Raw genomic sequence first — 23,543 nt, forward strand, 5'->3', positions numbered from 1 at the left:
TTTCTTGCTCCTGTTTTTCCCTCAGTCTTCCATCTTTTTCTTTCTGTACTCGTGTCTCGCCCATAAGAATTATTGCATCCCACGCCAGACAATCGGCGCAAGTGTTCTGGGAGTCAAGCAGAAGATGAAGAAAAGGACGAAGAGAGCACATTAGAACGTTTAACTGGGCAAGTTGGTGTGATTCCATCTCGAATGAATAAACCGCGCAAAAGAACGAGGACGAACAGAAGAAACAACAGACCACAGCGCTGTCTGTTGTTTCTTCTGTTCGTCCTCGTTCTTTTGCGCGGTTTATTCATTCGAGAGGTAAAGAGAGCACATGCCAGGTCATGATGGCAGTTTTTTTCTGCTCTGCACAGCATAATGAAAAGCTTAACAGCTCTGCTGTAAAAACTAACTCCGTATGTAACAGTAGAGCTCCGTCGTGAAGGATGGAATGCAACCAGAATGCTACAAAGATCATGGCTGTACGTGTTACATGCACTGTTTGCTACGAAAAGAAAGGGTCATAATTATTTACCATGGCTGCGACAGTCAACGGCTTCCACAAGCTACAACTTCCTCTGAAGAAGAGCACCACAGACAATACCATAGAGAGACAGAAATTACAATAAGAACATGTTTTATTTCCTGCGCCAATTTCACTGGTTATAAAAAGGGTTACAGAGGGAGCAGCCTGCTTGGGGGGAAAAGAAAAAAAGAAACGTTGACAGCTGTGGAAGTGGCTCACATAAACAGACAAATACTTAAATCCGAAGAACACCGGCAGGCGTCACACTAAAACTACACCATGTTTCACAATTCTCATAGTTGCACGATCATTTAAAACGTGCATGCAGCAATGAAACGAGGCTTACATTTTGAATGACTAAATATGCACACACATTAGGTGATAAAATGTTGGTTGACGAAGCCAGTGACGATGACATGTCTTATGAATCAGTGCATTTGCTATTAAAATTGGTGGGCTTTATATTTTAACTGCCAGCACGAGAAATGCAGGCATTGAATGGCACCGGGGGGGATACTATTATTTTGAACTGCTGTTCTCACCACAAATGAGAATAAACAAATAGAACAACACTACAGTTCACGTTTTCGTAAAGAAAATGCTTATGTTCCAAGCTTGTAAAAAAAGATTGTGCTATGCAAACTGAAAAAAAAAAAAAAAAAAAGAAGACACCTCTTAAAAAACTGGGTATGTATGACAAACATTCATTACTAGACAGATATGGTTTGTAACGATAAAAAGGGAGGTATGCATTGCATAAACAAGCGGCATAGGTGTACAGAAAGAAAACTTTCATGCTTTCTGTTGTTACTGAAGGACAACCGCCGACTGCAAACCTGTGCAAATGATATAAGATGAACGTAACGCTGCAAACAATGTGACAATTGCTTCAGACACTTCAGTGTTTCCGTAACGTCGAGATGCTTGGGATGAGTGACACCGAATCGGAAACAAAGGCCAAGTGTGCATACCCTGTAGATGTGTCATCTTCAGCCACGATTTTGTCTGTAGCAAGTGACATCGCCGACAGAGTGGCTTAAGGAGGTGTGGAGAACACGAAAAGCATAAAGATATGGAAACCAAGAAACTTTCGAGCAAAGCGGTTATCGTCTGATAGTATTTGCAGGTGTCGCTTTTAGAACCGCTACGTAATCCAGCGCATTAAAATAAGTGAATGCAAGGTTGAGGATTTGCAAGGTTGACAAAAGCCATTACCGCGCTTCTACATGACAAACTCCTCTTTATGAATGTGGCGGCGAATACACGAGATCTCACAGGGTCGTGCTTGTAAATTAGGTTCCTTCATTTAGGAACAAGAAAGTCGCAACACATGCGTGTTGCTTACTAACACCAGCTGACACCAGTGCTGCCTTCAAGCTGTGAGCATGCACAGCAGTGGTGGCCCTTCTACTGTCTTTTCGAAGAACTCTGCCAGTGATGAAATGCAGGCTTGCTATTTTAGCTCGGCATCAACATTATGGATACCTGTCTAGCCACCTCTGGCACACCTAGCTTTTACACTCAGCTCAAGTGTGCTCTTATATTTCGGATAAAAAGGAAAGCGAACTCCCTCATCTCAAAGCTATCACTCGTTTCAGGAGTGACAGAGCAGTGGTTGTACTGATGCTCCCAGCTTCACTGTCATCTCACACAAAGCCGCAACTGAGAACCACCAAACCCAACTGTCGATTCTGGTCACGAAAAAAGACAGGACTGCCAGACGAAAGCATTCCCTATTGTCGCGTCACAACTGCTCTTTCTGGGGATCTTAAATAAAACGCAAAGTACAGTTGCCTCGTTTTTACAGATAATCATTGGGGTGTACTGAACGCAACAAACCGGCGCCACCGCAGCTGTCCCTAATGTTGCACGTAGATCTAAAAACCAAGAGGTCAAAAATAAAAACAAAGAGTCCAGCTCGCAGAATGACAGCTTTCTACCACGCGCCGTTGGTGACGCCCGGCGGTGGTGGGGGCGGCGGTGGTGGTCCCAACAGACTGTGGGGAAGCTGCTGACCGCCGGACTGTTGTTGCGGCTGCGAAGACTGTTGCTGCCCTCCGGACTGCTGTTGCATGGGTGCCATCATGTACGACTGCCCGTTGGACATGTGCATGACGGGCATCATGTGGCCCATCATGGGCGTCATGGGAGCCATGTGTCCCATAGACGTCATTCCCATCATCGATCCGCCGCCTCCGCCACCGCTGCCCATGCCGGACGATGGGCCCGAGTTGCTGTGGTGGTTGTTGTGGGAGGATGACTGGTGCGAGTTCTGGTGCGACTGCTGGTGCGAGTTCTGGTGCGACTGCTGGTGCGACTGCTGGTGGGACGACTGGTGCGAGGACTGGTTCGAGTTTGAAATGCCGTATCCGTAGTTGCTGTTGGGCAAGTCTGAGTTGTTGGAGGTGGTGTAGTCGTTGTTGCCCGGGTTGTAGGCGTTGGCCCCGGTGGCGTAGCGACGCCCTCCGTGGCGGTTGTCATCGTCATAGTCATTTCTACGTCCGCCACCGCCTGATGTGCGCCAGCGGTTGCGACCTGCAATTAAATTAAGAATGCGAGTGCCATCTTTAAAGTATGTTGCAAAATCTCAATGATGCAGCAACCGGTATAACTGGACCTGCAGACAGCTACAATTATTCTCTTCCTATTACTCTTTACAAATACACATCACAATGAACCTATCGGGACTGACCAACATTGCTGTGCAAAAGACTATCTGTTGGTAGCAACACACTGCTGCAGTTTCATTCTACTCACGCCAGAAATAAAAATACTGTTGAATGTTGGCAATTAAAGCACGTGCCACAGATCCAACATGTTCCACTAGCTTTATCGTTTCTCACAACATTTTTTTCAAGCATATATATCAAGTAACGCGAAAGGTTGTTTGTTAGTATGCTAGACATAATGTAATCTGCAAGTGTAGTGTCCTGAATGCGCAATGCAAATGCAGTGGACTCTCAATAATTAAGTCTGCCTCGCCATGCACGGCAGACTTAATGCCTTACATTAGCATACGAGGGTTTATTGGTCAGCTGCTGTCTCGTGCAAAACTCGCATGCCATGTGACACCTTCTGGCAAAAAGAGTGTTCCACACTCGCCGCCTGGGCTACTAGCGGCGCTGGCTAACACTTCCAGGGATTACATGCGCAGATATACCCAACGAAATGGACGGGGAAGTGCCTTTCGTCGTAGCTCAATTGGTAGAGCATCCGACGCATCATTCGAAGGTTGTGAGTTGAAATCCCACCGACAGAAAGGGTGACTTTTCATGCACTTTCAATTTACGTCACAATTAGTACACTACATTTAAGGACAACAATTAACATTCTCTATGCTTTCCTTGGCCTAGTTGTTTGTTCGATTCATCTGGTTGTGTAATATATAAACCAGCCCCTTAGAAAAAATTCTTCCGAACGCTTCTCAGGTCACCTTCACCGCAGTGCGCTGGTGTCATGCAGAAAAGCGTCCTAAAAATAGGGATGGGGCTACCATCTGTCACGAGACACAGTACATTTTGTCCCTTAATTGCTCATGAACACACGCACTGTATAACAAGGAGTACCAGTATGATTGCCGACATCTAAAAACACTATTGGCAGTCATGCAGAGCTTTCTACAACGTTGCTGCGGCCCTGAGAAACAATAAACATTACAACACAACTTGGTATGTTGCCCCGAGTCGTATTTATAATAACTTCTGATAATTCAAACGAAATCCAGCGGTCCCTTAAATACGAATTATCGAGAGCCTACTGTACAGTGGATCCTATGGGAGCTATGCTGGGACTGGCCATAAACGATGCAGCAGCCAGAAAAACACAGCGCCTGGGAATGTAGTGACTGGTTTCTACTTTATATGAGCATACTTGAAAAGGTGCGAAACGACTTTCATAAAAGTCTCCCACCTTTCTTTTGTGGCAGTCTCTTCGCACTTCTTCACGTAAAACAGAACCAACTCGGCCAACTTTCCGTCGTGTTTAAGGGGAGACACTGGTCTCGAAATGAAAAGTTTTATTATTGGAGATATTGTAATGAAATTGGTTGTGTATATGTATTTCTTCCTCCTGATTTCAAAAATATAATTAGTTTTCATGTACTTCAATTAGTTATCAAATTGTGAGAGCATAAGTAAAATCTAATTAGGTAATTTCTTACGGGTCATTAAGACACTTTCCCTCAGTATTTTTAGGTTCTGTTTAAGATGCAGCTGTAGCCAAAGACCTGCCATGTGGAGCTATGCTATTTATATTGTCACTGAGATATATCATCATATAAGAACTTTCAATCGTATTGACACTGTGTAATCTTGAAATGCAATTAGCTCACATTATTGTTCACAAAATTTCATATGTTCATCTTAGCCACAAGAAAATAGCATAGCTCCACAGTCCTATTTCTTACGAATTCAACGGTATAAAATTTATCAAAATTACCTTACAAAAACATAATGAAAAGATCCGTAAGGCTGGTCAACTTGGCAAAAAATGTGAAGCTGAGAAAATCGCGTTTGAAGTTTGACACGCACTGTATAAATTTATGAAAGGAACCTTTAACCATTAAATTTTATTCACATGTTCCCCATCTGTTTCCCTTCAAAACAAAACAGAAAGTGTCTTGTTCCACCCAAGGAATCATATCTAAAAAAATTTTCCAATGTGCAAAGCATGATCAAAACCCCACCATGACAAGCGGCTGGGGGGTTCTGGAAAAGCCATGGGGTATGAGGCTCAAGCGACTGGCTGCTCATGTCTTTTCAGTCTTTAGGAAGAACCTTCTAGATGTTAGGCAGCATGTTACCCTGTAATCTGTATACAGCTCTTTTATTACTGCCACACTAGCAGCTTCACTTTCAGTCGCTGTGTTTTCGCAGGCTTTCACTAAACTTTTTAGGTGTCCCTGAAACTTCTTGTGGTGCAAGCCTCGGTGCGAAAGGTTCATACACGCACAAAAGTCTGAAAGGGCAGTAACACCTTTGCCTATCATCTGTATCCCCTTCATGGCCCTCATGTTGACTTCGAAGGGAGTGATGGTGGCAGTTCCGCTCACTCTCGGAGAAGAAAATTGCTTCTTCTCGAAATCACAACTGCTGCAAGAAAAAATAAGCTTTACCGCAAGGCCGTACTCCTTGTCCGTTGCCTTCCTCACGCTGAGACTTTTTGCGTCACATTTGTCGCACTTCGCTTGTGCAAAAAAGTTATTCAAAACTTTCATATCGACGAGCAAAAAATCGGTCCCGGCGTCACCGGTCTGGCACTCCGCGCTGACTCCAAGAAGGTCGAACTTGCGCTGGGTAGCCGACTTTCCAGACAGAACGGTCTTCGTTTGCGCCGATCTCTCAACTCGCTGCGCCTGCTCCGCCGTTGAGTAGTACGCGGCATCAACCCGAAGTGTTTCGCTAGTCGAACTTGGTCCCACGGTGTCGTCAGTTGAAGTTCCCGGCAGATCCAAAGGGTCCGGCTGCGACTCCAACTCCGCTGCCGACGGTGCACTTGTAGCCGGCGCCTTCTTGTTCCAAGCCCGTTTTTTATGGCTTCCAAAAGCTCGTTGCGTCGATGGTTTCAGACGAGAGTCTCCAGGCACCTCGATCGCGTGGAAAAACTACCGGCACAAAGTGGAAACACGGTCCGTCGAGAAACACGCACGATCGCAAAAGCAGGCGCACACAAATGGACAGCCACGGCGGAGAACCCAACACAAAGAAAAAAAAATGACGTGTCGGTCGCGCCAGCCAATGGGAGACTCGGAAAGGCGCGCTTGAAAAGCGCGCCGCGTGAGAGCCAATCAGTGGCCTGGAAACGACCTTGAGAAAACTCGCGACGGCGGCCGTTCTGCTTGAGCGACGCCATTTTGAGATGGCGCAAAATGTGCACAAAGAAAACAGCTTCAAATCTAGCCCAAGATGGCGGCGCTCGGCCCGCTGCAACGCTCATGGTGCGCGCGGGAAGTTCGAACAAATTTCGTCCTTTTGGGGACATTTTAGTGCTGCCGGGGTGCTTTGAAAGCCGATTTTATCGCGTTTCCCGACCGAATTTAGCGTTAGCAATTTGAGAGTAGGTGCTCAGAAGTACAAACGCCTCGAAAATAAGCTTTGCGAAAAATCGATTTTTTGACCAATTTTGGCCGTTCCAAGACCCGCGTCTCCCCTTAAATGGGCAGTCAAAGGTCCTGAATTATGCCCCGCCTACAGTAAGAAGTGAAACACCCGCAATTCTCTCTTCTGCCCTTGTTTGTTTGCAGCTCAACAACATCCAACGAGCAGCACTCGCATGCGTGAGAGCAGACTCACCGCCGCGTCCTCCGTAGGAGCGGGACATCTCGAACATCTCGAACAGCTTGGGGTTGACCACCTGGTTGGCCTCCTTGAGGACCGAGATGAGCTCCTGGGCCTGCTTGGAGTTGCCCGGCGTGAAGAAGGTGTACGCTGTGCCAGTCTTGTTTGAGCGGGCCGTCCGCCCGATGCGGTGCACGTAGTCCTCCGAGCAATTCGGGTAGTCGTAGTTGATGACAAACTTGATGTCATCCACATCTGTTATGCACACACGCCGGGAAAGGGAGAAACCGAGGGGGGGAGGGGAACAGGGCCAGAGGGGCGAGATCAGCATGCTTCCTCTTTTTCTCCCCTCTTAATCCAATAGTGCACCTTTCGCAAACACTGTTGAAGTCTAGACAGTGCAAGAACCTGACCTCTCAACTAGCCAAACCTGATTGTAATACAGCACAAGTATTACCGTAGATGTAGAGATCTAACTTATTACATAGCAGCGTTAATATCCTACTTGAAAATATTTACGTGCATGGATCTAAAACGTGAACTAACCACTTCACGAGGTTAATGGTGCAGCTTGTCCCTGCATCTTCGGCTGACTTTTAGTACGTCTTAAATGACATGAAAGCAACATGGTAGCGGAGCAAGGACCATGCTACTTCAGGACATTACATTGCAACATATTAATGATCTCCCAACAGCGCAATTATCGTTTACCCGACAAGAATATAGCCACCAGAGCACCATAGTCTGCCTCGAACGAATTGACCGTCTCTACATTCACAGTCCCCTGGCTTTCGCGACAAACAGCACGAAAGCGCAGCTAACAATGTGCTCCTTCCAAAGAAATCTAATGCGTGTGCACCCCGTCTACTTTCGTGCGATGTCCCAAAGAAGCTGCAAAATGTTGGCCAACTACTTACCTTTGAATTGGTGCAATCTTCATCTTTTAATTAAGAACTTTGCTCTGAAGTTCGTATTTTGTAACAGCAACCTAGGCCTACAAACCAAGCCTTCCAGTAGACTGTTACATACATACACCCGACCTCGGCCGAATAACCGATCCCGAAAAAAACTACCCTGCTTCAGCAAAATGCATGTGGACAGCAAGAGAAGCACTCGTGCAAGTTCCAATTTAAAACACGACTAATGCTAGGCCATCAAGCTGTTGTGGCAGTTATGATGAAAGTGGGATAGGGGAAACAAAATGGAAAATAAATGCTACTAAATTTATGCTAACAACAAAAATGCGATATAACTATTACTGATGTTCCTAAGAGCCTCTTTACAAGTTCAACCTACTCACGGCACTTCAGCGTATAATACGTGATGGGTTCAATTCACTAAGAGCATACCACAGAGCATACTGGGCACTATTTCCTACCGATGCAGTGAAATTAAAAAATTCTTTACCGTTTTATGAAAAGCCGTACAGCATAGACCGCTTATAACGTAAGTCGCCGGAGTCGCGAATATCCGCACTATAAGCGGTACCGCACTATAACCAAAACAACATTTTTGAAAGGTTGCACGTGTACAAAACCTGACCAACAGGCAGGCGCGCGATTCTGACTATCGCGGCATGCGACTGGGGCGTAAGTTTGCATCTGCTTACATTTGAAAATGTTGAACTTTTAGCGTCCGCGGACCTGCGGTCCCGACATAACGAACGCGGATAAAATGCGCCGTCACGGGAAGTCGCCGCGGTAACACACTGCGCGTCCGCGATGTCGAAAACGGTGGCGACCACAAACCACCACTCGAGTGTTTCACACGCACGCCCGCGTTTTCGTAAAAGAAGTAAGTCACCCCTTCTAAATGCAACAATTGCAAAATGTTTCATTTACTCGGCACCAAACCGCAACTTCTGTAGTCCGCGGCCGCCGACATGGCAGCTAGCGCTTGTTAGGCCTAGCGTGCGCGTTGCAACTTGGCATGCCACCGCGAGAAGCTTGCCCTAGGCAACACGGAGATCGGGAGTAGAAGAGATCGCACTCGCGAGCTAAACCGAGGGCATCACGCGTGAAACGAAGTTTCGGTTCGCGATCGGGAGAACAGCCGCGGCAACTATCCTGAAAAAGTCTTTCAAGCTTGTCCTGCAAAAGTCTTTCAAGCTTGTAAGTCCGCCTGTTGGTGGCAAAGGCGAAAGCTCAATCGCGTCTCAAAGCATCGTTACTTGCGGGGGAATCGAGGTTGCACGCGCGATGTCTGCGCTCTACGACGAAGCAACGACGAAGCGCGCATGTCAAGCGGCCGAACGGGGCAAAGACTTCTCCGTCGGCCGCGCAACCGCTCCCCCTCCTCACACCACGCACCTGCGCCGGGCTGCTGTCCCCCACAGCCATCCCTTTTATTTTTCTCCCCCCGCTCCCTGTTCGTTCGTTCCGCGTCCCCTCCTCCTTTGTAATGCCGTCGCCGCTCTCTCCCACGCCGGCGCATCTCCGCTGAGAAGCACGATCGCACCCTCTCATCTCTGAGAATGTTCCGGCAGCCGCATTATAACCGGTCTTTCATCTCGGGGGTCTGCACAATAAGCGGTATGCATATACATGGAGTTCTATGGGAGAGTAAACGGGAGTCAGAAAAACCCGCATTATAGCCGGTACTGCACTGTAAGCGGTTACGTTATAAGTGGTCTGAGCTGTATCTCATCTGCAATAATTAACCATTTAAATTTCCCAGCACCTGCGTATGCAGCGTACTACACTTAAAACATTCCTTGCTACACTACCGTTACCCATGTTAGTCTGAGCAAGGACGAGTTACTACCTATTTGAAGAAAGTTTAGAAGTAAATGCTGACTTGCACTATACCATGTCTAACAAACGCCGGAAAGTAAACATTGAAAGATTTCATGACATTCAGGTTGTCTTCACAGGCTGCCACTGCTTCACTTTTTAAGGTGTTCTAGCTATAAAATAGTGAATGGTGATATTCTGATATACCATGTCATGCAAGCTTATTTTCTATGGGCATTAAAAGTATTCAGCTTAGGGAACATAATACTAAAAACGCAGCGGAAGGTTAATCTGAAAAGGTGCTGTTAGCTACTAACAGAAAAAGAAAACTATTTTTGCTTGGCTGGCGCAAGTCAATATGGTGGAGATTACAAGGCGAACTGTGCTTCACAGGTGCTTACAGAATTGGCCTGACAATATAAGTGTGCAGTTACAATCAACTTGCTCCATGCTAACCAGCATTGTTAGTTACAGCAACAACAGTAGAAATCCAATGCTTGCATCACAACGTTACAGTGACTCGCGTTACAGCAAACACACAGTGGTCATGTTACAGTGACCACTAGGTGTTCATGAGCATTCGTGTTAATGTGACAGCAGCAAGAAAATGGCTAAATTACAGCTACACATAAAGAAAATATGGTCAATACCTTTTGCAACTCGAAGCCATGTCAGGCTGTAAAATTGTAAACTTGGTAGTCTCATTGCCTTGAAAGGTTGAGCCTATGTAGGCTATTCCTGTTGGGGCTACGCTAGGTGCTCATGGGCATTCATGTTAGTGCGATAGCAGCAAGAGAATGGCTAAATTACAGTTACTTTACTTTTAGACAAAATATGGTCTAATATAGGTAAAGCTCATGCATTCAGCAACTTGAAGCCAATGTAAACTTGGTAGTCTCATTGCCTTGAAAGGTTGAAAGGTAGGCTATCCCTGCTGGGGCTACGCTAGGTCCTCATGGGCATTCATGTTAGTGCGACAGTAGCAAGAGAACAGCTAATTAGATGAAATGTGGTCTAATAGAGGTATAGAAAACACGTTTTGCAACTTGAAGACGCGTTAGGCTGTAAAGTTGTGAACTTGGAAGTCTCATCGACTTGAAAGGTTTAACTATGTAGGCTATTCCTGTTGGGGCTACGCTAGGCGTTCATGAGCATTTTTGTTATTGTGACAGTAGCAAGAGAATGCCGAAATTACAGCTATGTTCAGATGAAATACGGTCCAATTCATTTAGCAAGATGATGCCGCTTATAACGCTGTTAACTCGGCAGCCTGATTGCCTTGAAAGGTTGAACCTATGCAAGCTATTCCTCTTGGGGCTCTACTAGGTGTTCATGAGCATTTTTGTGCGACAGTAGCAAGAGAATGCCTAAATTAGAGCTACGTTTACATGAAATACAGTCTAATACATCTAGCTAGGTGAAGCTATTTCAGGCTATAAAATTGCGAACTTGGCCAACTTATTACCTAGAAAGGCTAAACCTATGTAAGCTATTCCTGTTGTGGCAGTACTACCACTTTTCATGGGCGGTGCTAGCTTGTCACAAAAGCCAAACTTAGGCAAATTGCATTGTATGCGATAATTCGAACATTTTCATCTAAGCTAGTTTTTCTGCCAAGAGACTGATGGCTTTTGTCATCCAGTCCAGCACTGAGGCCGGCGAAGGTGACCTAGAGTGGCAAGTGGTGTGCTGGAGAAGGGGCAAAGGATCGTCCAAACACTGCTTCGTGCCAAGCAATGCTTTTTACATGGGTGAAACAGAAGTATACGATGCCTCAAAGCAAAAACATGAGAAAACATTTTTGGTAGCAGTCACTAAATGGTTAAGGAAAGTTAAAGGGCCCCTAAACCACCCAGCGGTCGAAATTTAGTTGAGGTGAGGAAGTTGTGCTCGAGTTTACAACGAACACGTAGCTGTGAGAATTTTTCGAAACGGTGCCGTAATAGCGGAGTTACACGCGTTTGATGATCGAAACGTGACGATCGCTTCTTTCCCTCTTTCCTACGTTACCTTCTTCCAAAACCGCTTTGCCCTTCTCGCTGAATGCCCCTCCTCATCTCGCGTGGCATACGTCACCGCTGACGCGCTGTTCGAGACAGCGTCTACTTCCGGTTGCCGCGACTCCGGCGACTCCGACGCTCCAGCTCGCCGTCAACTCTGTGTGGTATCTGGGTGCACTGTTCGTTGACTAACCGCTGTTGCTGCCGTGCCGGCCCGTGCCCCTACGAATCGTGCCGGTATGGACCCTGTGTTGCGCGCATGCCTTCAAAGGATCGCCAACGTGATGGGACCTGTACGGGAACACGCCGTGCCAGACCACCTCGGCTCGAGATGAGTTCACGGAGCTCATCAAACCGCAAGGCGTGGATGTGTAATTACGCTAGCGACTTGGCGGTTGCGTTTTAGTCTGTCCGGCATTAAAGAAAGCGTCGCGTAAAACCAAATAAAATGTCCCCAAGCTGGCGCCAGGTCAAGTGGCGCCAGCTATGGAGGATTAGAAACAACTAACAAACGCGTAATCTATGTCCTCCGAGCATTCGGAAGCGCCCTTCTCGACTCGCTAAGCCTACAGCATCGATTATTTGAGTATGGCTCTCCAAAACGGGGCTGAGTCGGTACGAATACTTTGCTGTCGAAGCTTAAGGACATGAATCTAAAGCAAATGGAAGCATCAGTTCGGAGCTTACACGCTACAGAGCACACGGCGGCCACTTGATAGACTCGAGGTGGACGACAACTGCTTTTGGCACTGCGGCCATGTTTTTCGGAGGCTTGCCGGCGTAGCTTGCCGTGCAAGTTGGACTGCTGTCGCGCGTGCGGCGACGGCCGACGTTCTGTGGCACCGCGCCGTTGCGGCAGGCTTGTCGCTAGCGTGAGCGGGCCCTTACGGGCCGCAGATGTCGATTCGCAAGCGGCAACACGACCAAGAACAGCAAGGTGCGCACGAACAGCTGTTTGCAGAGTAACCGGAAGTCGTCGGTTGTCGTTCGGCCAATCGCAAGCATCGAAACTGATAACGTCATAGTTTCACTGGTGATGTCACACGTCAGTGGCGGGAATGGCGGGGACCGGAAAGGAGAAGCTATTGTTTTTTTTGAAATTGTGGCGCGCCCGCGACCTGTAGCGCTGCGGCGTGTGGCATCGTTGATCGCGACGGCATTCTGCACGCGATGCGCTTGTTTACTTGAAATGTTTGGGAAAATGTCGGAGGGGGTTTGGGGCCCTTTAAGGTAGACAAAAGAGGGCAGCTATGTGCTTACAACATTCTCGTGTGCCCAAAGGTGGCTGCAGCGCGCTTGTCATATGTAATTGAACTTGAGAGATTAGAAAATTGATATATACTGATCAAAGAGGCCCTTGAGCCATAATATAATGAATCAAGTTCTCATTTAATTCAAGTGCCAATCTCCCAGACTATGTCCTTACGAAAGATCTAGCACCCTTTGGAGCTTACCTTGTCACCAAGCAATAATAGCCATGTGTCTTGCATGCTTTTCTTTTCATTAACGCTGCGCACATGGTACTTACAGATCACAAATAGCATGCCTGTTTTCAGCATGACATAGCATTTCTCGCAAGAAACTAGTGGGTGCTGAGCTTTCAAGAAAAGAAATTTAAGATATTAATGTTTTGTGAAAAGGCACACGCCGCAGGGTTTCAGACATCAAACTTTAGCTCCCACCACTTTAGCATAGAGAATGTTCTACCTAATATGTTTACACAGAAGCCCCAGAGTGTAAACATTTTCTTGAACATAATGAAAAAGAAAATGAATCAAATGTCGCCAACTGGCCCATCTTTCAATTCTTCTACAGTACACATTTTCTTGAAGTATAGTCCTATGTTGCTGTTTGAGACCAGGTTTTTGTCTGAATTTTTCATTACAAATATTTATTACTAGCAGCAGTCGGCAGCCTCTACCGTTTGCTGCAAGTAAGGAGATCTGATGTTCGCAACGCGTCACCCTAATGCACCTAGCTCTCCAGTGCACCACACTCCACTCTAGGACACCTCCCACCGTGCACGGGCCTGCAGGTGCAGTTGGGCGGGAAGGGCCGCAGTGGGAAGCCCACGTTGTCATTACCTGTGGTTTCCCGTCCTCGGCGTGCGAGGGAGGCAGCCCGGGGATCGGTGGAGAAGCACCCGCCACAGACAGGGCGGCATACGGGTGCCGTTAGGCCACCTCGACACAGCAGTGGCGGGAGGAGGGGCTCGGGTGGCGCCGGTTGTTGCATGCCCCCCTACCTGCTCTGTCGTCGTGCGGAAGCAGGTGGGGCCTGGCCTCGGAGGGTGGCGGGGGCACGGATGCTCCGCTTCGCCCCCTTTTGCCGTGCCGCCCCCTCCGTTTCGCCCTCGCAAATGCCTCTACGTCGCTGCTCTCCACACCTCACCGCTGCCAGCCGACGCACGCAGACATTGCCAGACCTCTCTCTCTTATGAGCGCATAAGTCTCACGCCGAAACCACAGGTAAAGGGTCTTCTGTTGAATTATTATTTCTCTTTAGTGGTCCCCTCTAACATCATTACCGTGTATTAAGCTGTAAAGTGTTTCGAGGGGCACATCACACGCCCCGCAACTCCAGAACTTGGGACTGTTTGCCAAGCAGGCGCGACCGGACGGTTCTTTGAAGGCCTCTCACTGACGCCGCTCCTTCGAAGCCAGGCCCGAGGCAGTGCGTCTCCTCTGAGGCCTATGCCAGTAAACCGTGTCCCGGAGGTATGCCGGGTCACCCCCAGACGAGAGGAGGTGGGCGAGAGTGTCGGGGGCGGGCCGGGGCATGCGTAGCCCCGCCCACCAGTGTGGGGCCGGCTCAGGGGCGAGGGCGAAGCGCCGCCCCCATCTCCTCGCTTCAAGACGGTGGCGGCGATGCCCTCGGCCACCTTTTTGAGGCGGTGGGGTTTTCGCGGGCCTCGCGCATTCGTTCTTTAAATCTGCAGAGCGGCCGGCCGGGCCGGGTCCCGCCCACGTGACAAGCGGCGGCGGCGGTAGCTTTCCTCCCGAGTCTCCCCGCAGCGCCGCCTGGCGACGGCGGGGGGCGTGAGCTCCGTGGTCGTCTCGAGTAAGTGTGCGCGCCCTCGGCCGTAGGTAGCCGTACACACAGAGGCACCAATATGCGCAATTGCGAGATCATCCCGTCTCGCTCGCTCGCTTCTGTTTACGGTGCCTCTGAAAGAGAAAGAAACAGAAAATATAAAAGAGCCGCTTTCGAAACCACCACGGGGAGGAAAAGGCCCCGCCCACCCCCAAACACGCGGCAGTGAAAAGACAGCAATAAGGGCAATCCAGCGTTAAAAATTTGAATCTGGGCAACCGTGTGTGCCAGCTGATGGGAAGCCACAAATGAGCCAAGGTGCATCCCGAGGTTACGAGCCACCCGTGGCGCCGTCTTGAGATTGCCCGACCAATCCGCTCCGCGGCCACGCCGCCAACCCCGCCATTGTCCGCCACACGTTTGCATTTCACTCTCTCTGCTGCCAATGTGGCTTGTCAAGTCTGCAGCAGCCAGGTTACATGTGGGCGCAACTGTTTCCTGTGTCGTGATGCGTTAGCATTGAAGTCCCCAACCCTACCAGGAGATCACGCGCTTGTAGCTTCACCTGTTCACAAACTACTTACCCAATCCTCGGGCAGCAACGTCGGTAGCGACCAGGATTGGAGACTTGCCACTTCGGAACTCTGTTCGCGAGAAAGCACAGTAACTAAGACTGTGTGTCGACTGGGACAACAGGTAAGCAAGCTTTGACTACTGGCTGCAAGTAGACTAGTTGCAAGTCTAAGCATTTGTCCTTCTCAAGATCAAAACACTCAGATGTGCCATTCAACACCATGCATTTTGCTACTATCGTGTGCCTCGGTGCCAATTCATTGAACAAGTTGCAACGTCTAAGCTATTCAAAGTGGTACGACCAAAGTGACCCTGAGTTCACAACGCCTGAACTACAGACTCAGTGACGGGAAACTAAACCAACAATAGTACAAGAGCTGCTGGACACGTCCACTCCAAAACCATTTCTATCAAAAAAAAGGTGGTTCCGGCACTTGACAAGTCTGCTGCTGCTGAAAGCTACTGGGGAATGGCTGGTAAAGCTCAGCTATCTAGCACAATAACAGATTTATCAACAGCATAAAAATGAAACACAAGAATGCAAGTATACAGCAGGGTGGTTTGCAAAGTGATCTCTACTTCTGCCCTCAAGTCCCGCCTTTATTTTCTTCTTTGCACCACCTTCACCAAGAAGCGAGCGCTGCTTCCTTGAGTAACCACTTTTGTGAGATTTTGTATTAGTGCCAGGCACCGTAGTCATACAGCGAGTGATGGCATTCGTGGTACAGTGCTCAGAACACTATCTTATCACAGTGCCAAAAACACTGTTGGCTGTCATCAGAGAACACTATCCCTGTCGACAACAGGCTTGTGCAAAACATAACCAAACCAAGATCACAACGCAGTCACCCTATTCATCAAAGCTGCACGGTAACACACCAATGCCTCCATAAAGGTGGAGCCCCAGTCTGTCTGCAATGCATGCCTAGACAAGCATGTGCTCTCAATAACATCCAAGCCTAATAAATAAAGGATATTAAGAAAAAGCCTGATCAAACATAACTTGCTCCCATCGTTGCTTCCATCTGGTAGGCAACACTGACCCACAGGGTATGCTTAGGGGTACTATTCTTGAGCAACTGGGTTGGGGATACAAATATCACCTTCAGCAAACGTTGCGCACTTGGCACCAAGATGCCTTCAAAGTATGCAGGCCTACATGGCACAGCTTAAGTTAAACCAACCTCCTGGGACTGTATGACGACTTAAAACTTGGCACAGGGTCAAAAGAAATGCTGCCGGCTGTATATATGCTAACACATCTGGTGCAGAGTAATGTGAAATCTTGCAACAGATAGCATCCCTGAACCTATTCGCCTGCATCTACCATCCCAGATACTTGCGCACGTCGGAGACCTTGAAGAGTATCAAGGGTGAGGCGAGTGGTTCAGGCATGCCTTGCAGACAGACTGGCAAGTTGCACACGTTGAGGCCAACTCACCTCCGAGCACCCAGTCTCGTTCCGGCTGCGACTTGTCTCCGTGGATACACATGGCAGGCCAACCATCGCGCCTCATCCTGCGCGTCAGCTCGTCCACCTTACGCTTGGTCTCGGCAAATATTATGGTCTGCAACGTGACGCATGGAGGCGGGAGACGCTCACGCAAAGGAAACCCCAACTACACTCTCTTGTGCTGCTCTCTCGGAGGGCTCGCCATGTTGCGGGGCATCGCGCACACAACCTCGGCTTAAAAATGCCATCCTTCAAGACAACTGAGCACTTCGTACCACCCACAAAGCTATTATTCTTTTACGCATATTCCTGTGTGAGTGGAATCTGCGATGATCTCTTGCAGAGCACTGAGTGCTTCACTCTGCAAAATCTGTGCTACGTTGGTTACTAGACCCGACACTACTCAATATGGTAGGTGTAAAATTTTGATTTGGCTGATCAAAGGAGGCCCTTTGTAGATAGACTACCTTCCTTTTGTGAATCATTCAGCTGGCTAAGGTGAAAAAAGTCAACCCACACATATTCCATAGCAAGCGAACTATAAAGACTGATAGTAGAGCTTCACAGACACGCTGGCTGGACTGCGAAGGCACCTGCCCCGCAACACGGCAAGAGCACGGTCGTTGAAGCTCGCCGGACCGAACGGAAGCGCTGGGGGAGGGGGGCGGTCGGTCGCGGACGTGCCGGTCTGGCGACGACGATTGGGCTCGCTATCTCTAAAGGTTGCTTCCACCTCAATGCACCCCCTCCCCCACGATTCTCGCTGCCTCCCGCGGCCACAAAGACTAAGAAAGACCGCAGCACTGACACCGCGTCATGCACCATGCAAGGCAGAATTTTGACAGGACAGCCTTGTGATTGGGTGACCTATTGAGGACACCAAGAATAATAGTGCTGGAACACTTAAAACTGTCTTTGCTGTCAGTTGTGCAATGCTGACCTTGCACCTGATAACACAAACAGCTATGCTGAGTAGATTAACTGCATTGCCCGTGGGCTCCTATTGTATTGAACACTGCATAGTGCAATGAACCAAATTATGATTGCAATCAACTGCCACTAGAACACATCTAAAAATGAATGATCGCCTGCTTACACAAAGCATGCACACACCAACCATGCCAGCCATGGCAGCTACTTCCTCGAATGAAGCTAAGGTCTGCGTTTAGCTTTGGATTTCTAAAAATAGCGAGTGGACCGATGAGCGTGAACCTCCACAGCTATTTCCAGAAGACCAAATTCCAGTGCCAGTGCTCAATAGCAAGAAGAGAGAGTTAAAGAAAAACAACAAAAAGGAAGAAAAGAAAGTTGAGAGCGCGACCTGCTGCGCACAGGCTCGGCAAACACGCACCTTGTTCTCACGCTCGTTCATAATTTCCTGCAGCAGCTTGAAGAGCCTGGAAAGAGCAACGCTATTGTCACTGACCCGAACCCGAGGTATGCGAAAACCGCCTCGCCCGAGGCACATTGCAGACCACGCAGTGAGTGGGGGAAATTAGCAAACAAGGAGGACACTCCAGTCGTGGGTAAGGAATTCAGGCTATTGACACCGATTTAAAGACGAAACACTTACTGTAAACCAAAGATACACGTTAGTGACTTTATAAAACAACTCATCGAACAGTGTGTCAGTCATTACTGCAAAGATTTTACTTCAGAAACAGCCACTTTTACAACTAAAGAGAGCAAACTAAAACTGATGTAGCAACTGAGCGCAAAACAAGTGGTTTCTGTAGCCCCGCCTCCGTAAAAAGCGCCAAACCTACTCCACAAGGAGCAATTCTAGCAAAGGTGCTGTTTACTGTTATGTTATGTGTTATGAAAGAACATCTTCACATCTTACAAAAAACTACTCAGACAGCCATCAATTACCTACCACCCCAGTAAGCTTAACAACAAATGCTTGAAACTGCAGTGCGCAGCTGCAATAAGCCTCGCAAAAAACGTTTAACAACATAAATCGCACAACTGGAGTGGCCCCCTTGAGAAATGAAGAAAAAAAGTAATGTGTGCGAAAAAAAAAAGTCAACAGCCTGTTGTGGCAGATTGGCTCGTGCGCAAAGGCATCAATTCGAGAGGGTAGGGCTGGAGGGTGGGGCCTCTGCAGCCTTCCTTCCCAAGGCCTTCAAACGCGGCGGCGAGGGGCAGGCGACGATGCCGTCGCAAGACAGCCTCGCCGCGGGTGGCGCCACGGGCCAGTCCGTCACGCCGAAAGCAGGCGCCAGGGTGCAAGAGCCACGCATACGCGCCATCGCTCGCTCGCGCGTGTGGGTGGGGGATGGTGATGGGAGAGAAAGAAAAAAAGAAGAGCCATTGTCAAGTTGTGTCACACTGTCAGAGAGCTCTTGTCACTTGCAAGGCAAGTTCCATGCAACAGACACACATGAAGAGCCGATGTGCACCGAATGCAAAATTAAAGATTTAGATTACAATTAAACCTCGATACAGTCAACATCTAATTTTTCGGATTCCCTAGGGACCACAAAATCGTCCGAAAAAACAAATTCATGCTCTTTTTTATTCCACTCAAGCGGTCAAACTGTCCCAGCCACGTCCGAAATAGCTTCAATGCCTCACAGTACATTGGAAATCGGAAGCCAAAATTTTGGATGGCAAAATCGGATGCTGAAGAGTTTCAGTGTCCAAAACTTCAGATGTTCTTAAACATTGATGTCAATGGTGCTTGTGACGGTGGCGCGAAAGTGTTCGAATTTTCAAGCATGTCCGAAAAATTGGCAGTTGACTGTATAACGAATGATCAGTTATAATGAAGTAAAGAAAAAGCAGTCTAGACATAAAAACAGTGTTACAAATAACAAATTTTTGGATAAACCTAGTGAAGCCACTTTCGCATCGGATGAGATTTCATTATGAGGTTTGCGTGTATCACTGAACGTGTTTACTCGAATCTAACGCAGACCGTTTTTTCCCTGCAAGCTAAGTCCAAAAATTCCCTGCACATTACAAATGAGTATGAAACCGAAACCGCATTCATGGCTTTGGAAACAGCCAAACATCAGGGGGGCAGTTTGAACGACATCGCCATCACAAAATAGCATCCGAGCACATTTTGTTGCCAGTTCACATAGGTTCATTTTGTACTCAACTGCAACCCATGTGCACTATACTAATGCCTCCTCTAAAAAGATACCTGCCGCATTCACTCAAAACCTCCTGCTTTTACCTTTTCCTCCTTTCTTAACGGAGGCATTAGTTAGCAAAACTTACGCTGGCCGCTTGCAACACATGCATGCATATGCACACCACCACCCCCAACTCCATTGAAGGCAAGAGGGGAGCTCATGTCATGGGAAGGTTATACAGTGAAACCTCGGTGATACGAATCTCACGGGACCACAAAAAATATTCGTATCATCCGAAATTCGTATCACCAGAAAGCATGGAAAATTAGCATGCGACAGAAGAAAGCTGGCGTAAATTTTCATTTATTATTTTTCAGGGCAGTAGCAAACGTCAGAAAGATTCCTGAATGATTTTCACTTAAGTTTTTAGATGTCGGTAATCATACCAGCACTCGTAAATATACGGCACGTAGGCACGTATTTAATTTATGAACCAGGTGCGTTGTGACCCGCGACAGCAGTAGCCCCTTCCAAATTTTTAGTACCATATTTACCCGCATAATTTGCGCCCTCGCATAATTTGCGCACCCCTAATATTTAGCCAGCTTTGCTAAAAAAAAAAATATTTACTCGCATATTTTGCACTCCCCGCCCCGCTCGAGCCAGCTCGCCGGCACGCGCGCACGGGGCGAACTTTGGACGGCCACGCCGCCACGCCCCGCGGCCCTCACCGAGCAGGCGAGCGCAGTCATACACAAGACAGGCTGCGAGTGCGAAGTCCCTTCTTCCGATTACTTCGTTCTATTCTCTGGAAACCGCCGAGACCGTACCAACCGTTAATCTGTTCACCGGTTGTCGGAACTGTTCGAGCGTTCTCCTGCCGTGAGAATGCATGCACGCGACACGGCACGGACTACTTTCTGCATCGGAGGCGTGCGAGGGCCAGTCGCGCCAACATTTTCCCGCGCTGACCCTCCTCCTCTGCGTCCGCGCTGCGACGCAGCCTTCGTTGATTTCGGAAGTTTAGGTTTCGCGATCAGCCAGTTGCGTTTTCACTGTTCTCTTGCGCTGAACTACAATAACTATTCGGCAAACTTCAAGCTCACTGTTATAGAATTTGCCTAAGGAAACAGGAACCGTGCCGCAGAAAAGTTCGCTTTTTAATACAAGACCGGGAAGGAGACCGTTCCGAGGACCGAAGCATGGAAAGTTTCCTGCCGTTGAAGAATACCTTTTCAAATATGTGCGAGAGCTTAGGCCCACCGGTATCGCCGTGCCGTGGCACCTCGTTACTCCCAGCATTGTCGCGAAGAGCTTCAAGAAGATGCCGCAACGCACTCGACGGAACCAAGGACGACGCGCTTTGGGACAGCGGTGACAGCGGCCGCGGCGATGATTCTCAGTCGGACTTCTCAACCAGTGATTCTGACTAGACCGCGCATGACCGAATCTGGCTGGTTAAAGTACGTGCTAATTCTGTTAAAAACCCTTCGTTTGCGCTATAATTTATTTTCTTCTTTAATGTATTATATCGCGCGTGTTAGGACTATATATTGTGCGTTATTTCAGATGTGCTCGCGAAATCTCCGCGTAATTTGCGCACCCCCTTTTCGGAGCTCCAAATTCGCGAAAAAAAGTGCGCAAATTATGCGAGTAAATACGGTATGTCTTTTTGCATGACACCGGAGTCTTTGGAACCACGGTCCTGTGTTATGATCTTGTTACCACGTAAGTGTAGGGGATGTTTTTTGGGAGATTTACGACCGTGCCCGCACAAGTGCGACCTCAACGGTCGCGCATGTTGACGTTGTGAGGCCCGACTCCTTCGCCAAAACCGCCCTCGCCTTCTTTCGGTCATTGTCCACCTTTAGAAGAGCGTTTTTCTTACACCGCGATTCTGGCGATTTGGCGGTGCGGCGCACATGCCCACGCTTGCGTTCCCGCGCTCGCGCGTGCTTGGCACGTCTTCGCGACAGCGCGGACAGCACCTCTTCGTACCTGTGCGGTAGCGTACGTTCGTATCAAACGTCTGAGTGAAAATCGATTCGCAACAACCATAACCATACTGCATTACATTGCAGGCCAATGGGCCTTGGCCGGGACCAACGAAGAATTCGTATCACCCCGAAATTCGTTTGAGCTGTAATCGTATCACGAAGTTTTCACTGTATCGCGTGTTGTATCTTTTTTTTTTTTTCACGTAAAATCACAAAAGAGAGCGTCTCCGCCTCCTCCTCACTTGGTGTCCTTCTCGGACTCCTGGCAGACGTCAATGATCTGCAGGATGCGGTGGTTGGCGCACAGCTGCAGGGCCCCGATGTTGATCTGCACGTAGTCCTTGAGGAAGTCCTCGGCCAGCGACCGAACCTCCTTGGGCCAGGTGGCACTCCACATCAGGGTCTGACGGTCCGGCTGCAAAGTGCATCGCGCTCAGCACTGGCAGTGCAGCCGGCTGTCCCTAATATGCTAGAGGCAACAAGCCCTGTAGAACTGCTGAATGGGAGTCTATGATAGCCAGCAGGAACTGGAGGTGCACACCACACGAAGAACGTGCATGGTTGGTGACTTCATTCTGTTAACACTATTCCCATAATCCACTTCCACTCTTGAATGCTTTGCACAAACACACTCTATCGCCAGTTAAAAAGCGCCCTTTACAAATTGCCCTTATTCATCATGCCTGAGCATAAACCAATAGCATGCTTGCACATTTCAGTATGCTCGACAACTTTTAGAGAACCCCAGTTGTAACTCTGTCCCCAAAGCCACAATACACCACTGTGAGTTCTGGCTCCTACCCTTGTAAATATAGTTCACGAATCATTCTTATCTCCACTGTGACACTACGGAAATAATCTAATGTAACTGTCTCCAGTGCATATACATAACATTGCACTTTGACCAGAGCAGCACGGCCAATTACAACTAATACTGGGGTTGTCACCAACCAGAACTGCTCCAGAGTGACAAAGCTGCTGTCGAGCATTCGCCACCGATGCACTCACCCGAATCTGCTCGACGATCTTGCGTATCTGTGGCTCAAAGCCCATGTCGAGCATGCGGTCAGCCTCGTCCAGCACAAGGTAGGTGCACCGGCGCAAGTTCGTCTTGCCCGCCTCGAGGAAGTCAATAAGCCGGCCAGGGGTTGCTATGCAGATCTCCACTCCTGGGAACACAGGGCGAGGCCAGGGATTTCAAGAGCCAGGCAACTAGCACAGCATTTTTAGAGTATTTTCTCGTGCATACCCCGCCCCTGCACATAACCAACACCTCAACTGCAAATCAACTGCTTCGCAGCAGTGCGGATTTCCCCTGAACAGTTGGTCTCACACCACAGTGGCCGTATGCTGCAGTGAAACCACCTTCTCAGGCAGTTTTCATGCTGTCAAACAAGCCCATTTGTTCGTTTCGAATACACTGAAATTTCGGACACTTCAAATTCGTCTCGAAACAAGTCCAAATGCCGTAACAATCTTTCAAATATTCGAAGTGCACGAACATTCGCACAGGCCTAGGCAGAAGTTTTTTGTATACGCAATGTAATCAAGCTGCGACGGCGCTTCAAAAGACGGGAAGGTTGTGACACAGACCCCTCTCGAGGTCTCGGATCTGCGGTCCCTTTGGAGCGCCACCGAAGACACAGGTGTTGCGGATGCGGGAGGCCCTGCCAAACTCCGACGCCACCTGCTGGATCTGCTGGGCCAACTCTCGGGTCGGGGCCACCACCAAGGCCTGCAAGGGCACCACAGTGTACACGTTGCTTCTTTTTTTTATCACACTTATGGCATTTTTCACTGGTCATTTCAAATCAACACCTTCCAAACCGGACCACTCTCACTTGCACCAGCACCAAGGCACGGATTCGGCCGGAAATAGCCCACAT

General features: G+C 48.5%; 1 protein-coding gene across 2 annotated transcripts in view; it reads right to left on the reverse strand.

Annotated features, from left to right (window-relative positions):
- Window positions 1-605: 605 nt before the first annotated feature.
- Window positions 606-23,543, reverse strand: part of LOC119399504 (uncharacterized) — a 35,855-nt gene continuing 12,917 nt past the window's right edge. For both annotated transcript variants that reach the window (XM_037666306.2, XM_037666308.2), the window contains exons 6-13: window positions 23,251-23,392; window positions 22,666-22,826; window positions 21,900-22,072; window positions 17,929-17,974; window positions 16,566-16,692; window positions 15,136-15,195; window positions 6,802-7,041; window positions 606-3,046 (exon numbers count right to left, since the gene is read on the reverse strand). In XM_037666306.2, the coding sequence (XP_037522234.1) occupies window positions 2,448-3,046; window positions 6,802-7,041; window positions 15,136-15,195; window positions 16,566-16,692; window positions 17,929-17,974; window positions 21,900-22,072; window positions 22,666-22,826; window positions 23,251-23,392 (1,548 nt within the window). In that variant the 3' untranslated portion in view covers window positions 606-2,447. The remainder of the gene's footprint in view (window positions 3,047-6,801; window positions 7,042-15,135; window positions 15,196-16,565; window positions 16,693-17,928; window positions 17,975-21,899; window positions 22,073-22,665; window positions 22,827-23,250; window positions 23,393-23,543) is intronic.

Source organism: Rhipicephalus sanguineus, chromosome 7, assembly GCF_013339695.2.
Source record: "Rhipicephalus sanguineus isolate Rsan-2018 chromosome 7, BIME_Rsan_1.4, whole genome shotgun sequence".
NCBI lineage: Eukaryota > Metazoa > Arthropoda > Arachnida > Ixodida > Ixodidae > Rhipicephalus > Rhipicephalus sanguineus.